General features: G+C 42.2%; 1 protein-coding gene across 29 annotated transcripts in view; it reads right to left on the bottom strand.

Moving 5' to 3' along the window:
* The window catches only part of CALD1 (caldesmon 1), a 237,536-nt gene that overhangs the window by 16,138 nt on the left and 206,951 nt on the right, over positions 1–14,447 (bottom strand). For 28 of the 29 annotated variants that reach the window (XR_014066400.1, XR_014066401.1, XR_014066399.1 and 25 more), the window contains 3 exons: positions 8,662–8,804; positions 4,276–4,534; positions 1,458–1,598 (listed from right to left, as the gene is read on the bottom strand). Coding sequence is in view for 26 of the 29 variants with exons in the window: in XM_081532959.1 (XP_081389085.1) it covers positions 1,458–1,598; positions 4,276–4,534; positions 8,662–8,804 (543 nt within the window). In the remaining 3 variants the exon portion in view is untranslated. Of the gene's footprint in view, positions 1–1,457; positions 1,599–4,275; positions 4,553–8,661; positions 8,805–14,447 lie in introns of all 29 variants that reach the window. The other variant, XM_081532941.1, reaches the window with a different exon arrangement.

The raw sequence follows: 14,447 nt of genomic DNA, 5'->3' as shown, positions 1-14,447 counted from the left end.
TGTAAGTGTAAATAACTGACTTTTGATCAAAATGTGCACACACTGATAGACATACACACACACACGTTAACCAGCTGCGGCCTGGCTATGATTCTATACTGGCTTTACCTGTTGTCAGTGCTTTATAACCTGTTGTCAGGGCTTTGTAACCTAGCTAGGACGACAGAAAATAAAAACTGCTCAAAGTTCCAACCTCTAAAGATTCATTCATCCATGTATTTATTCAATAAGCACTTACTCACTACATCAGTGAGTATCTTCACTGTGCCAGGGACTCAACACATGCTAACTGTATAAGCAAAAATACATATTTGAGTCTATGCTCTTGTCCCTCCATCTCAACCATCCCATCATCGCCCTGACTCAACTCCTTCCTGCTCATTCTCTCAGCAGCACTTCTGTCTTCCTTTATTAGGAAGGAAAGTTATGACCAACCTAGACAGCATACTAAAAAGCAGAGACATTACTTTGCCAACAAAGGTCCGTCTAGTCAAGGCTATGGTTTTTCCAGTGGTCGTGTATGGATGTGAGAGTTGGACTATAAAGAAAGCTGAGCGCTGAAGAATTGATGCTTTTGAACTGTGGTGTTGGAGAAGACTCTTGAGAGTCCCTTGGACAGCAAGGAGATCCAACCAGTCCATCCTAAAGGAGGTCATTCCTGGGTGTTCATTGGAAGGACTGATGTTGAAGCTGAAACTCCAATACTTTGGCCACCTGATGCAAAGAACTGACTCATTTGAAAAGACCCTGATGCTGGGAAAGATTGAGGGCAGGAGGAGAAGGGGACGACAGAGGATGAGATGGCTGGATGGCATCACCGACTCGATGGACATGGGTTTGGGTAGACTCAGGGAGTTGATGATGGTCAACGAGGCCTGGTGTGCTGCGGTTCATGGGGTTGCAAAGAGTCGGACACGACTGAGCGAATGAACTGAACCGATGCCCACTGAAGGGAGTAGTCAGATCAAACTCATCCTGGCAAGGGAGCCTATCCGAGTTACATTTCATCTCCTTTGATGATAACAGCTTTGAAATTTGACCTGTACCATCCACAGCTGTCCTGCTCTTAATAATGATAAAGAAAAATAATGAAATTAGCATGAAAAAACAGCTTAAACCTTTAAAATATATGTGCCCATTTTATAAAGTTTCAATGTTTCTGCTTTTACTTGCTCAAAGTAATAAGGCACACTGAGAGTGTGGGCCAATGAAATCCAGAGGTAATCACCATAGGTCATTTTAATCAAAGATCTAATAAACAAAAGACACAAAGTTCTCCACTTGATTTCTCTCCTATCTATATCTTGAAAATGAAAAAAAGCTATGAAATTGCTGACAGAGGGAGCAAAAAGATAAATGAAGCAAAAACTTTGAATAATCAATAACTAGATCAGGGGCTGAAATCATATTTCTATCATATTTTAATAAACACAAGAAGGTTTTCTGGGGAAAAATACCTTGAGAGATGAACCTTTAGGAGTGAAACATTTGAAGGGCTTCTTGTCCTCTGATAAACCATCTTCTGGCATCTTCTGGCGTTTCTCAGCAGCTTCTGCCCTTCGCCGTTCAATCTCTTCCTTTAGCCTCCTTTTCTCTTCCTAAGAGAGAAAGAACAAATAACAAGGCCGTCAATATCAGCTTCAAGCCAAAAGGAAAGAGTGCTGTAGGGGAATGGTCATAGACCTAGAAGAAAAAGACCTGGGTTCTAGAAAAGATGCTATCCCTTCCTCAAGGGTGGCACTAGAGGTTAAGCCTGAGCGCTTGAGTCCAGCTCCTGATGTGCACTCTGGCACTGCTCCTTCTAAACTGTGTAACCTTGGCCATGTTACTTATCTACCCCATACCCCATGCCTCAGTTTCCTCATTTGTAAAATGGAGCCAATAATAGTATCCACTGACTAAGGATTTAACACAGACTAAATGAGAAAGCCCAGGTAGAATGCTTAGACTCACGTTCAGCAGGATCATTATCATAGTCATCATCACCTTGTCAAGTCATCAAATACTGACCTTTCATTTCCTGTATGTAAAATAAGTTATCACTTCTGCCTACTTCCTAGGAGAGATGTGAAGACAAATGAGATGATTCATGTGCTAAGATATACAAATGTATAGTACTATATTTACTAAGTTGTACAAGAGATGGTTTCATGGTTCTCCCTACCTTAGCTGAATAGATTATTTCTAGATAGTTTGACAAATCTGAAATGGTGTAGATACTGCCCAATAGTGGTGAAATCACAGATGTTTACAATCCATCTCGTCAACCCCTTGGTGCCTTCATTCCTGGCCTAGAACACTTTGTGTCTTCCCATCAGGCTGCACATCCTCTAGGAACAGTTTTCTGAAAGATTTATGTAGCCTTTGTAGTTTTCAAAGGATGTTCTCAAGCAGGAACTGGATGTTCACGTGTCGGAGGATGCTGCAGAAAGATCTTGTGTATTGTGGCCTGAATATTTGTGTCCCGCCGCCAAATCCCTGTGTTGAAATCCCAACCCCCAGAGTGATGGCATTAGGAGGTAGGGGTTTGGGGATCATGAGAATAGAACCTAAAAGAGGCTCCAGGGGGCTCTCTCACCCCTTCTGCCCTGTGAGGACACAGCGAGAAGACTGCTATCTGTGAATTGGGAAGTGAGGTCGCACCAGACACAGAGTTTGCTGGCATTTTGATGTTGGACTTCCTAGCCTCAGAACTGTGAGACAAACATTTCCTGTACGTCTTATCAGCCACCCAATCTATGGTAATTTGTTACAGTGGCTGCCACTAAGACACCCTGCTTAGGTTAGACCAAATCATCTCTGAGGTCCAATTCAGGTCTCAGAAGGCATGTTTCTCCTCTCTTTCATTGATACTTTGCTCCTCTAGAGAACAGCAATAACAATAATAACAGGAATGAAAACTGTGATTTCCTGAGTGTCTATTATGTACCAGGCACCCTGAATACCGTGATTTAATCACCACCACAATCCTGAAAGTAGATATTTCACAGATAAGGAAAAGAGGTCTCTCGGTCTAGTGACTCTCCCAAGGTCCCAGCTTGCCAGTGGCAGAGGGTCTGATTCTAAAACAATCATTCCAATTACTTTCTAGCCAAAGGTCATAGGCTCAAGAAGAGTTGAGTCTTGGAGTTGAAAGAGACCTTGGAGTAACGTATCCAAACTTTCCACACAATTTGGGGAATGTTTGTATAGGATCCATGTCAGAAAGTCATCTAACGTCTTTTTGCATATTTTAAATGATGGGAAATCACAATCTTGGAGATTTGTGTGGAAAGCTCTAGGCGGAGTTGGAGAAGCTGGATTCTAGTAGCAAATCTGTCACTTATTAGTCAAGTGACTTCACACAAGTCAGTCAAACTACTTGATTCCCACTTCTTTGTCTATAAAATGAGGATAATAATGTACCTCAGGAGACAAGGAAGAAATGCTCTCTATGAACTACTGCAATGCTTACAGCAGTTGGTTAAGCACTTTTTCAGTTTTCAAAATTTGCCTTCTTGTAAGTTTATCTGTCGTTTTCAGTTCTGTTTAAGAAGATAGAACAAATTCATTTGCTCATAATCACTGGGCTCCTGCTACATGCCTGGCGCTGTGCCGGGCCCTGGGTGTACAGCAATGAACAAAGCAGGTACTGTCCCTGCCTGTGAAAATCTAGTTACTTACTCTTCCACTTAAAACACCCCCAAAACGATTTTGGGGAAAATCTTCTCTATAAAACCTCTTCAAATATCAAAAAACATCTACCATGTGACTCTTGGTTCTTGCAACTGATCTGCAGACTTTTTCATCCTTCTCTGCTCTCACGGTCTTTACTGAGCGACATTTACAGGGTCATGCTTTAAGACAAAGACAAGTGGGACCCGGGGAAAATTACAAAACCTCTCAGTGCCTTAGTTTCCTGATTTGTAAAATGGGGATGAGAAGACTACCTATATCAGAGAGCTCTTAGGAGAACTTAATAAATTAATGTGTATAAAAGTTTTAGAACCATGCCTAGCACACAGCAAGCTGCTGCTGTTGTTCAGTCGCTAAGTCGTCTAGGACTCTTTGTGACCCCAAGGACTGCAGCACATCAGGCTTCCCAGTCCTTCACTATCTCCCGGAGTTTGCTCAGATTCATGACAAATGCATTTGTAAGAATTCATGTTCAAAAGGGCAGCAGCAGTTCACCAGGGAAAAAACTATTTTCCAGGGTCAGAATGTTCACGGGGAGACGCGTACTCGGGAGCTTGGGTAAGTGAAGGCGCTAGACCGCCGCGCTGCGCCCGGCCTTACCTCCTCTCTCACTTTTCGCTCTGCTTCCTCCTGCTTCTTCCTCTGCTCCTCCTCCTCCAGGACCTTCCTTCGCTCCTCTCTCTTCTTCTTCAGCTCCTCCAGCTCCAAGGCAGCCTCCTGCTGCTTCTGCTTGAGCTTCTCGAACTCCTCGCTCTCCGTCTCCCCGCGGCGGCGGCGCAGCTCCTCCAGCCGCTTGCCGGCTTCCACCTGGGAAGCGCCTTCAGCCTCCTTGGCCTCGCTGACCCTCCCTCCAGCGCGGCTGCAAAAGAGTGGGACACTCGTCTGCCTTGCAGCCTACCCTCACCGCCCTGGAAGCAGGGGAGGTCGGTCTGCAGACCTTGCATCCTACACGGAAATCTCCACTGCCCTCACTGGACAGTGGATCCTCACGGCTAAGTTGGGGTCCATCTGGAATTCCCAGGTCTGAATCCGAGTCCCGTCTCTGCCACTTACCCTGGGTTTCCTAGGTTGTACAATGGGAGCAAATAGGCACTGTTGGTGGGGCTGTAAATTGGTATAACCACTAGGGAAAAACAGTATGGAGGTTCCTCAAAAAATTAAAAGCAGAACTGCCATATGATGCAGGAATTCCACTTCTGGGTAGTTATCCAAAGAAAATGAAAACACTAACTCAAAAAGACACATGTAACTCCCATGGTCATGCGGCATCATTTATAATAGCCAAGATATGGAAACAGCCTAAGTGCCCATTGATAGATGAACATATTACAAAAATGTGGTAAAAGTACATACAATGGAATATTATTGAGCCACAAAAATGGAAGAAATCTTATTTAAATACGCATTAACAAGTAGTGAGGGCATTTTTAACTATATCTGAACCTAGGTGGCCCATTTCTGACACTTTTGTAACAGATGAATAACCATGGTCTAGTATCATTTATTCCATGCAGAGAATAGCACTGGTGTTTCTAGCTATGAAGCAAGAGGAGGAACAGAAAAGGAGCTCAAGATTACATAGTTACCGATACTGATTTTTTGTGTGCATCTCATGCTTTTAAAATAGTGAGATAGTTCTGAATAAACTATGTCCTTTAGTACTATGCTTTTCAAGCTGCATTTTGTAAAATCTATTTCGTGGACTATAATTAGCATTTAAAAGAACCAACAAGAAAACATCAGAGGGTATTGCATGGAACAAGGGAAACGACCCTTTCTTGACGTTCTTGTTTCAGTTATAAATACATATGTAGATGTGTACTGGGATATGATGTAAAATTTATATCTTACTAGGAGTTGAGGTTAGAAGGTTAAAAAATATCACTCTAGGTTCTTGATAGCTAAAGATCAACTCTTATTTTTAACTCAGTCAAGGTTAGGGGACCCCTTAAGACTTGATATTGCTCTTTCAAAGTCTTAAATGTCCATACGCCTGTGACTCCAGAGAGGAATTCTCTCCTTTCATTTGAAGTCTCTCCATCTTCAGAGAGTTGGCTCTTCGTGTTCATGGTGGTAGTGTTTGGGAGGGCTGCTAACACGTGCCTATAGAAACTTTTCTGGACTCCACTAGATGTCGCTCAATCTTCATTTTGGGCATTCAGATGCCCATCACTGCTACTGCTAAGTCACTTCAGTCGTGTCCGACTCTGTGTGACCCCATAGACAGCAGCCCACCAGGCTCCGCCGTCCCTGGGATTCTCCAGGCAAGAATACTGGAGTGGGTTGCCATTTCCTTCTCCAAAGGGACTGGTTAAATCAGTCATGACCCATCCACCCAGTAGAACACTCTAACATTAACTGTCGGCTTATACTCACTGGTGTAGAAAGTTGACAAAGATACACTGTTATGCTCAGTGAAAGAATCACTTGAAAACAGAGATTTATAAATATACACATATATACATCTATGCCTGTTTTGAATGTATACACATAAAGAGTATCTGGGGAAAATGTTACTGGTTTCCTTAGGTGATGGGTGCTTAACTTGCTCCTGAATTGAGATTTTCATGTCATATTTTAGAGAAAACATCTAGCTATAAGAAAATGAGTCTATCAAAGGGAAAAGTAATTAAATCAACAAAAGGAGCTATGCTCAAAACAGGAACAAGAATTTTGGCCATATCACATCTGCTCAGATGTGCTGGTATGGCCTGAGCGTTAGGGTACCACTAATATGGAAATTTCTTCCAGTAGGTTCTTTCCTCTTTCTGTGGCTTCGCTAGGTGAAAGTCTAGATGAACATAGACCTTTCACTATGAACACAGCTAGTTTTCAGTTAGACTAATAGGTACTAAGCTAATCTAAACAGAGGCTCTCACTCCTCCCCAGCTCCCCTCACTCTGTAACTATATGGAGCAAACTGGGTGTCTCTGCTTCTATAGGCATCAATTTCTAATTGAAACTACAACTAACATATGTTGGCAGCTAAATTAAAAACTAATAATATGGTAGCAGTTTGTTTCATTTTTTTCCTGTCAAAACAGCAAAATTAAAGCAAGAGTCCCAATTATGGGTTCTCAGTCCTCAGTCTGTTGCCATCTCTTGTGACTTACCTTTTCAAGTTACCCAGTTTTCTGGATTTCCAAACAATGGGCATGTTAATTGCTAATTTGAGTTTTGACTGAAACTGGTTGACAAGTTTGCTAATTGTTAACCAAACTTCTTTCCACTGACAGATTTTTAAAGTTATTTCTCTTAATAAAATTGTACTTGCACCTACAGCACATATTTTAAACTATCAAGTAATTGTTGCTGCTGTTCAGTCGCTAAGATGTGTCTGACAGTTGTAACCCCATGGACTGCAGCACGCCAGGTTCCCCATCCTTCACCATCTCCAGGAGTTTGCTCAGACACATGTCCATTGAATTGATGATGCCATCCAACCATCTCATCCTCTGTCACCCCCTTCTTCTCTTGCCCTTAATCTTTCCCAGGATCAGAGTCTTATCCAAGTAATTCAACAATAATATTTTTAGGTAATCTTCTTTGAACACTTTGCATGAACTTGACACAGTTCTAGGGCTTTAACACATTAAAGGACTGACACTTCAGCAAGCTCTGCACTCAGCTTACCAGCCTGAATCAGCTTGATTTCTAGATTTTCTATGAATTCCTAATAAACTTAATTTTTACTCTACTTTCTTGCCAATCCCAAGTAACATCTATAGGTTCTACCCTTCTTACTCCTTCACACTTTATTTAGGCTTTGAATACACGTCTTTTCTTCCATGTGCTTTCAGCTTTCTTATTCCACACCTGCTTGGAACTTTCTTATTTGAAGTGTTCCAAAAAAAAGGGTCTACAGGCAAGGTGGCCACCTTGGATTCCTCTGGGAATCCACATTACAGGGACCCCAGACTCTTTTCCAGAATGTTTGGCACAGCAGCCAGTGACATAACAGAGACTGCAATTTGGCACCAGCAATTGGAGCGAGTGTGTGTAGGAATGGGGCAGAGAGAGTCAGGTAGCCAGGTGTCCATGGCAGGCTTCTATAACTTGAGTTCTTCTACAAAGCTAGTGCGGGTGGGGGGAATCTCCATATTCAACCTAGAAGTGAGGATTTGCCTGCATATACTTGATCCCTGGGTCAGGAAGATCCCCTGGAGGAGGGTATGGCAACCCACTCCAGTATTCTTGCCTGGAGAATTCCACGGACAGGGGAGCCTGGTGGGCTACAGTCCATGGGGTTGCAAAGAGTTGGACAGGACTGAAGAGACTTAGCATGCGCGCAATTGTCTATCTGTCCTAAACTTAATTGCCCAGATCTATTCAATGTGATGGGAGAGGGGATGAAAAAGGGGAATCTGAAGCTCTGCAAGAAGGTTTTCCAAACTAGAGCATTAGTTGCACATCCTCTTCCTCCCTCTTAGAGATTCCCCAAGGCAAAATAACATCAAAGACTCTGGAAGTCCTGCAGTAAAGAGATGTAACTTATTTAGTTTAACCTAATGTTTCCAAAGTATCTGGCCAGAGGGCAATCTTTCTTTTATGCAACAATTTATTTACAACGTTTAGAAAAGACATTTTTGAAAATAGTGTTGAGAAGTTTCTTTTATGAAGTCTTCTGGACCATACAGAGAATGAATCAATGACATGAACTCGGGTGATAATGTTTTCTAATAAGCTGACCTTACGTGAACGTATTAGGTCAGTGAACAAAAACATGGATACCAAGCATGATTGATCTGCCTTGTCAAATAATGGGAAAAGCAGATCAAACCTTGTCTGAGCAGGGCCTGCTGTTCTCCTGTTAGTGATTGATAGACTGATCTGCTGACAGAGTATCTCTAAGACAATGGCCAGTGACCTCACAACAAAAGTATGTTGCCTGTTAGCACGTTTCTGTCTGGAGTCACAGGGTAGGGAGACTGACTTTTTTTTTCCACACATGAGCACAGTCACTGTTAACTAGCCACTATGTCTTACCTGAAAGTATTCTCGGTGTGCTTAAGTTTGTGGGTCATGAATTCTCCATTCTGAGACTTCACTTCTGTAAATCCCTTCTTTGCATCCAAAAAGCTCTTAATGTCTTTGCTTTCTTTGTCCTTTTTAGTCTTCTCATCTTTGAGCTAACCAATGGTACATATCAGGAAGAAACATAACAATAAAAATCTTATTAGGTTTCGGTTGGTATCACCAAATAAAATCCAACATTGTTAGGAAGCCAGAAAACTGAGAAGTAAAACAAACCACTGGAGAATGATGTGGTAGACCTGGAATCAGAGGAAATTCTTGGAGCATGAGCTATGGTCCTCCAGCTTCTGAGCAAAGACCCTGACCACAATTTTAGGAGGTCAGGATCATCCCTTATTTCTGCTGAGGTTTTATTTTCAAAAGTGACGGAGGTGTTACCATTTGGAAACCATTATGTTCTGGAAACTCCACATGAGAGGGGTTGTTTTCAGTTCCCACTGGGAAGAACAATTATTAGTGTGGCCTTGATGGGAGAATGGCCAAGTTGCTTGGACAGATTTCTTCTTGGATGGAGGGTGCTTCTTTGAGAAGGACTTGAATGTGTTGAGGAGGAAATAAAAAACCTACCGAGTTAGCCAGATCTGTCAAGTCAGCCTTGGCAGATGTCAGAGGAAGACCACCCTAGTATTTTAATCAAATGAATAACTAGGGTCTTCAGGATAGAAGACATAATAACCCTACCTTTAGAGGGATGATGCAGAGACCTGTGGGGCCATGTTTGTAGTCAACTAAAGCATTAAAGATAGAATGCAAAGGAAAAATTCCAGGGCTGACCTCGACTTCCATTGAAGGTGATAATTTAGTCTCTGAAAGGCTTTGCGATTGTTGTGGGAGACAGATGAAGGTGGTACACAGACAGCAGGTATTAGCTCTAATTTTTGTGTGCATGTGTAGGCTTTGTGTTACAAGTTCCTCACAGTGAGACAGATTATGTCAAAGTATACTGAATTTGCATAGCTTTTTTTGGGGGGGGTAAAGGAGTTCAAATTACCTTTATCATCTCACCCATTCTTAAAAAATGAGTATGAGAACAGGTGAGGCTCATTACTGCTCATTTGAAGACAAACAGTGACAAAGCACTTACACTCTAAAGAGACCAAAGTAGGAGGGTTTGGATGTAAGAACTCAGGGCTCCAGGGGCTGCCAAGAACGGTCCCCCCCTTACCTGATCACTCACCTCTTTGCAGTTGTTATGCTTCCGATACCTAACCCCCACCAAAGTGCATGTTTTACTAAGAAAAGAATTTTTTTTTTTTTTGCTCTTTACTGATGAGTCTTCAGTCCTTTGCCTGATTGCTTTTGCCAAGTATTATTTGATTAAATTACTATCGATGAACTATTCACTACCATGGTGCCCTAGCTAGTTAAGACTTTTAATCTTTTTCCAAGTGGCATATATCTAGGACATCCCTTGGACTTGCTGAAGAGGGAGGCTGTTCTTTTGCTATTCTGAGAGCTTTGTCTGAAAGTCAGGAAATCTGAGTTTTAGTTTTAGTGTTGTCAACAATCTAACTGTTACTTTAAGTCACCTAACATCTCTGGAATGCTGGCTCTGTGTGCATGAAAAGAGAGGGTTGGGCTAGATGATCCCTTCCTAATCCTTCATCCTGTGCCTTCCCTCTTGGCTCCAGATTTGTGCAGAGAAGAGAAGGAAGCTCCTGGTCTGTCCCGCAGCTTTAATTTGACTGTCCTTGCCTGGTGGTAGGAGAAGGCAATGGCACCCCACTCCAGTGCTCTTGCCTGGAGAATCCCATGGACGGAGGAGCCTGGTGGGCCACAGTCCATGGGGTCGCTAACAGTTGGACATGACTGAGCGACTTCACTTTCACTTTTCCCTTTCATGCACTGGAGAAGGAAATGGCAACCCACTCCAGTATTCTTGCCTGGAGAATCCCAGGGATGGCGGAGCCTGGTGGGCTGCCGTCTATGGGGTTGCACAGAGTCGGACATGACTGAAGCGACTTAGCAGCAGCAGCAGCAGCCTGGTGGTAAATCCGTATTTTTTGGGAAGGCAGGAGCAAGCAAGGTCTCTTTTCATTCTGACCTACCATTGTTGGGTATAACCCTAGAAACTATGGATGGGAGTTTATATCCTGGTTAAGAAGTATTTGGGGATACACATTAAAGGGCGAGGGGGTCCCCTTGCAGTGAACCCATGAAAGAAATTGTGACTCACACCTTACAGTTTGTAGAGCACTATATAAAGAGAAACTCACTTCTCCTATTTTGGAGTCAGAGATATTTCCAGTCTCCCAAAATGCATTATCTAATTTACTGACCAAAAATGTGTGTAAAATAGATTTGTAAAACAATACATGTCTAACAGAAGAAACATCCTGTTTTTTTCAAGCTCTGCCTGTATTGGCAAAGTTGTGGTAGATGATATGCTTATATTCTTTTTGGAAGACTTAAAAAAATTCCCAATGAAATAATGATGATTTAATGCTGACTGCAAATTATCTTTTCTTTCTGGGAAATGAATAAATAAATTCTGTAACACTTTAAGGAGCACAGTGGGTTGGCTTCTATAACAGATTCAACCTAAGCTAATGGGATATTCTGAGCCCACTGGGAAAAGCATTAGAGCTTCTAGATCAAAATGTTACCAAGAAGAGAATCTGTGCTGATGGATTAATACCGGGCCATGTATCCTGAGTAGGAAATGGCAATCTGCTCCAGCATTCTCATGTGGGAAATCCCATGGATAGAGGACCCTGGTGGGCTAGTCTGTGCGTGCTAAGTTGCTTCAGTTGTGTCTGACCCTGTTGCAGTAGCCCGCTAAGCTCCTCTGTCCATGGGATTATCCCGGGCAAGAATACTGGAGTGGATTGCCATGCCCTACTCCAGGGGATCTTCCCGACCCGGGGATTGAACCCACGTCTCTTGCATTTCCTGCATTGACAGGTAGGTTGTTTACCACTAGTGCCACCTGGGAAGCCTGGGCTACAATCCATGGGGTCACAAAGAGTCGGACATACCTGGGAACAGCACAGCAAAAAAAAAAAAATGTGATCAGTGGGGTAACACATGGGTGTATGTGTGTAGGGGTAGGAATTCCAGTGACATACTCTTGTGCCAGAGAGACATTCAAAACGTTGTGAACAAGTCTAAAAGGACTGAGGCACCAGTTTCTCTGTTGTGCTGCTTTGTATCATTTGATTCCAGAAGAATGATAAGAACTGGTGCAAGGTACACTTTTTCAGACTAAGTTGAACATACTTTTGTTAGTTTCAGAAGCCTCAATTCCTTTTCCAGGCCCAATGTATATCACATGAACGGCCCTGTCCTTGGACAACATGGACTTCCCTGGGGAGCTGAGGCTCCACCCAGACCCACAGAGTCAGAGTCTGTGTTTCATAAGATCCCAGGTGACCAGCATGCACACTGATGTCTAGTGAGAGGCTCTGGCCTATGTGATATGAGTATTAGTTTCATTATCATATGAACAGCTCTGCTGGAAACCGTTTTCCTGTTAGAGGCCAGAACAAAAAACGAGCTCTGGGGTGAAGAACTAAAAGGAGGCATTTTACTTTCAATATCCTATGATAAACCATAATGGAAAAGAATGTATATAAAAATAGAATATATGTATGTGTATAAAGGGCTTCCCAGGTGGCTTAGTGGGTAAAGAATCTGCCTGCCAATGCATGAGACACAAGAGATGTGGGTTCGATTCCTGGGTTGGGAAGATTACCCTGGAGTAGGAAATGGCAACCCATTCCAGTATTCTTGCCTGGCAAATCCCATGCACAGAGGAGCATAGTGGGCTATACAGTCCATGGGGTCGCAGAGAGTTGGACACGAGTGAGCATGAACTCACGCACACATGCAATATATGTATAACTGAATCACTTGCTGTGCAGCATAAACACAACACTGTACTTCAATTATACTTCAGTAAAAATAAAAAAAAAATTAAAAGAAGGCATTTTATAGTTGGGGAAGAGAAAAAGTTAAATTAAGTTTCAAGGTTACTGGTCATCTGTGATTCATTGCCACAAAGAATTAAACTGCAGTGGGAGAAAGAAGGTTTTGTGTAAGGTGTTGGAGTGACTTCTGGAAATGTAGCTCACCTGATGTTTGTGTTTCCTTTTCTTGCTAACTCCATGAAAGGAAAGACTTTTGTTGAGCATAGAGAACAAAAAGTGGGATGGGGGGTAGAAGGAGGGCGTTTAAAATGGCCACATCACGTAAACCATGATTTAAAGTTACCTATGTGAAGCAGCTACACAAACAGCTGGAGAGGGGGAAAACCTGGTTATTCAGGTAGTAATTTATGTATGCAATGTTAAAACAGGAATGGCAGTTGTTTTTTTTTTTTTTTTTCAAAGCTTGGGTTAAGGAGCTAATCTGTTCTTATGTCAAAAAGAGGCCAAGTTTTGGGACACTGGAATGCGCTGGAGGGCAGACTGAGAAAGGGGCAGGACTGAAATCATCCAACCGCGGCCACTGTTGAACTGGGGGCCTTATCTGAAAAGAGTCTAAAGGACGACAGGATGACTGCTGGTGAGCTCCTTCTAGTTCACAGACACAAAACGTGGACACAGAATGCCGTGGTCATTGAAAACGATCCACATCTTAGTGAACTGAATGAAATGGAGAATTCGTACAGTCATTCTGCCTCTCCTGCTCTACAGAAATGTAATCACCGAGCTATGATTTCATGCCCTCTTCCTCCTGTATTTAAAGATATTCCCCCAAGAAGTTTCTGTATAGCAGAGGGAGCTCAGCTCTGCGCTCTCTGATGACCTAGATGGGTGGGATGGGTGGTGGGAGGGAGACTCGAGAGGGAGGGGATATATGTACACACACCTGATTTCATGCTGTTGCACAGCAGAAACTAATACAATGCTGTAAAGCAATTATACTCCAATTAAAAAATAAATTAAAGATATTCCCCCACACAAAACACTAGCTTTAGAGATGAAGCTAAATAATAATATATGTGGGATATATAAATATATATGTGGGAAGCTAAATAAATAATATATGTGGGATATTTCTGAGTTTAGTCCCAATGTAATTTTCATTTTTTGGAAATGAATTTGTAGTTGTTTTTCTGTTACAGAATGAGAACAGTTGTTTCCCAACATGTTCAACAAATTTCTCAGCAGCCTCATTAGAGCCAAATTTAGTTTTCTAGTTTTTAGCATTCATGCTTTCTCCTGCTTTTAACTGGGCAGTGTCACATTTGGTTTTTACTCCCAAGCCACCACAAGTTCTACTAGAAAATGAGAGGAACACATACCAAAAACAAAATAAACCATAACATGAACTAGAGTTGTTTTTACATGAATCTTAGGAAAAAAAGGTTTAAGAAAATAACTATTCTCCTATTAAATCTCATCTATTTGCTAAATATAGATTTGTCTGTGTCTTATTCTGTGCAATAATGGGCAGAGAAATGTAGCAAGAGTCCATCTGAGTTGGAGCTCAATAGCTACAATTGCGTCCCAAAGGCAGAGTAATTCAAATCTTATGTTTGATAATTTAGTTTTACCACGATCAAGTACTTCAAGCTTATTAAATGCTATCATCATTTTTAGGATTGCTTGGAGCTAACATAAGCATGATGGTTAAAACAAGGTCAGGTTTTCTTTCTCCTTTTTTTTTAAGCTGTGCTATGTGGCGTGTGGGATCTTAGTTCCCCAACCAGCGATCAAACCTGTGCCCCAGCACTGGGAGCGAAGAGTTTTAACCTGAGGTCAGGCTTTCTGATGTGGCATTTTGATTATGTT

The sequence above is a fragment of the Giraffa tippelskirchi genome, chromosome 10 (genome assembly GCF_054371585.1).
Source record: "Giraffa tippelskirchi isolate mGirTip1 chromosome 10, T2T-mGirTip1v1.2.pri, whole genome shotgun sequence".
In the NCBI taxonomy this organism is placed as follows: Eukaryota; Metazoa; Chordata; class Mammalia; order Artiodactyla; family Giraffidae; genus Giraffa; species Giraffa tippelskirchi.
The sequence above is the reverse complement of the archived record's forward strand: the minus strand, read 5'-3'. Positions and strand labels throughout refer to the sequence as shown.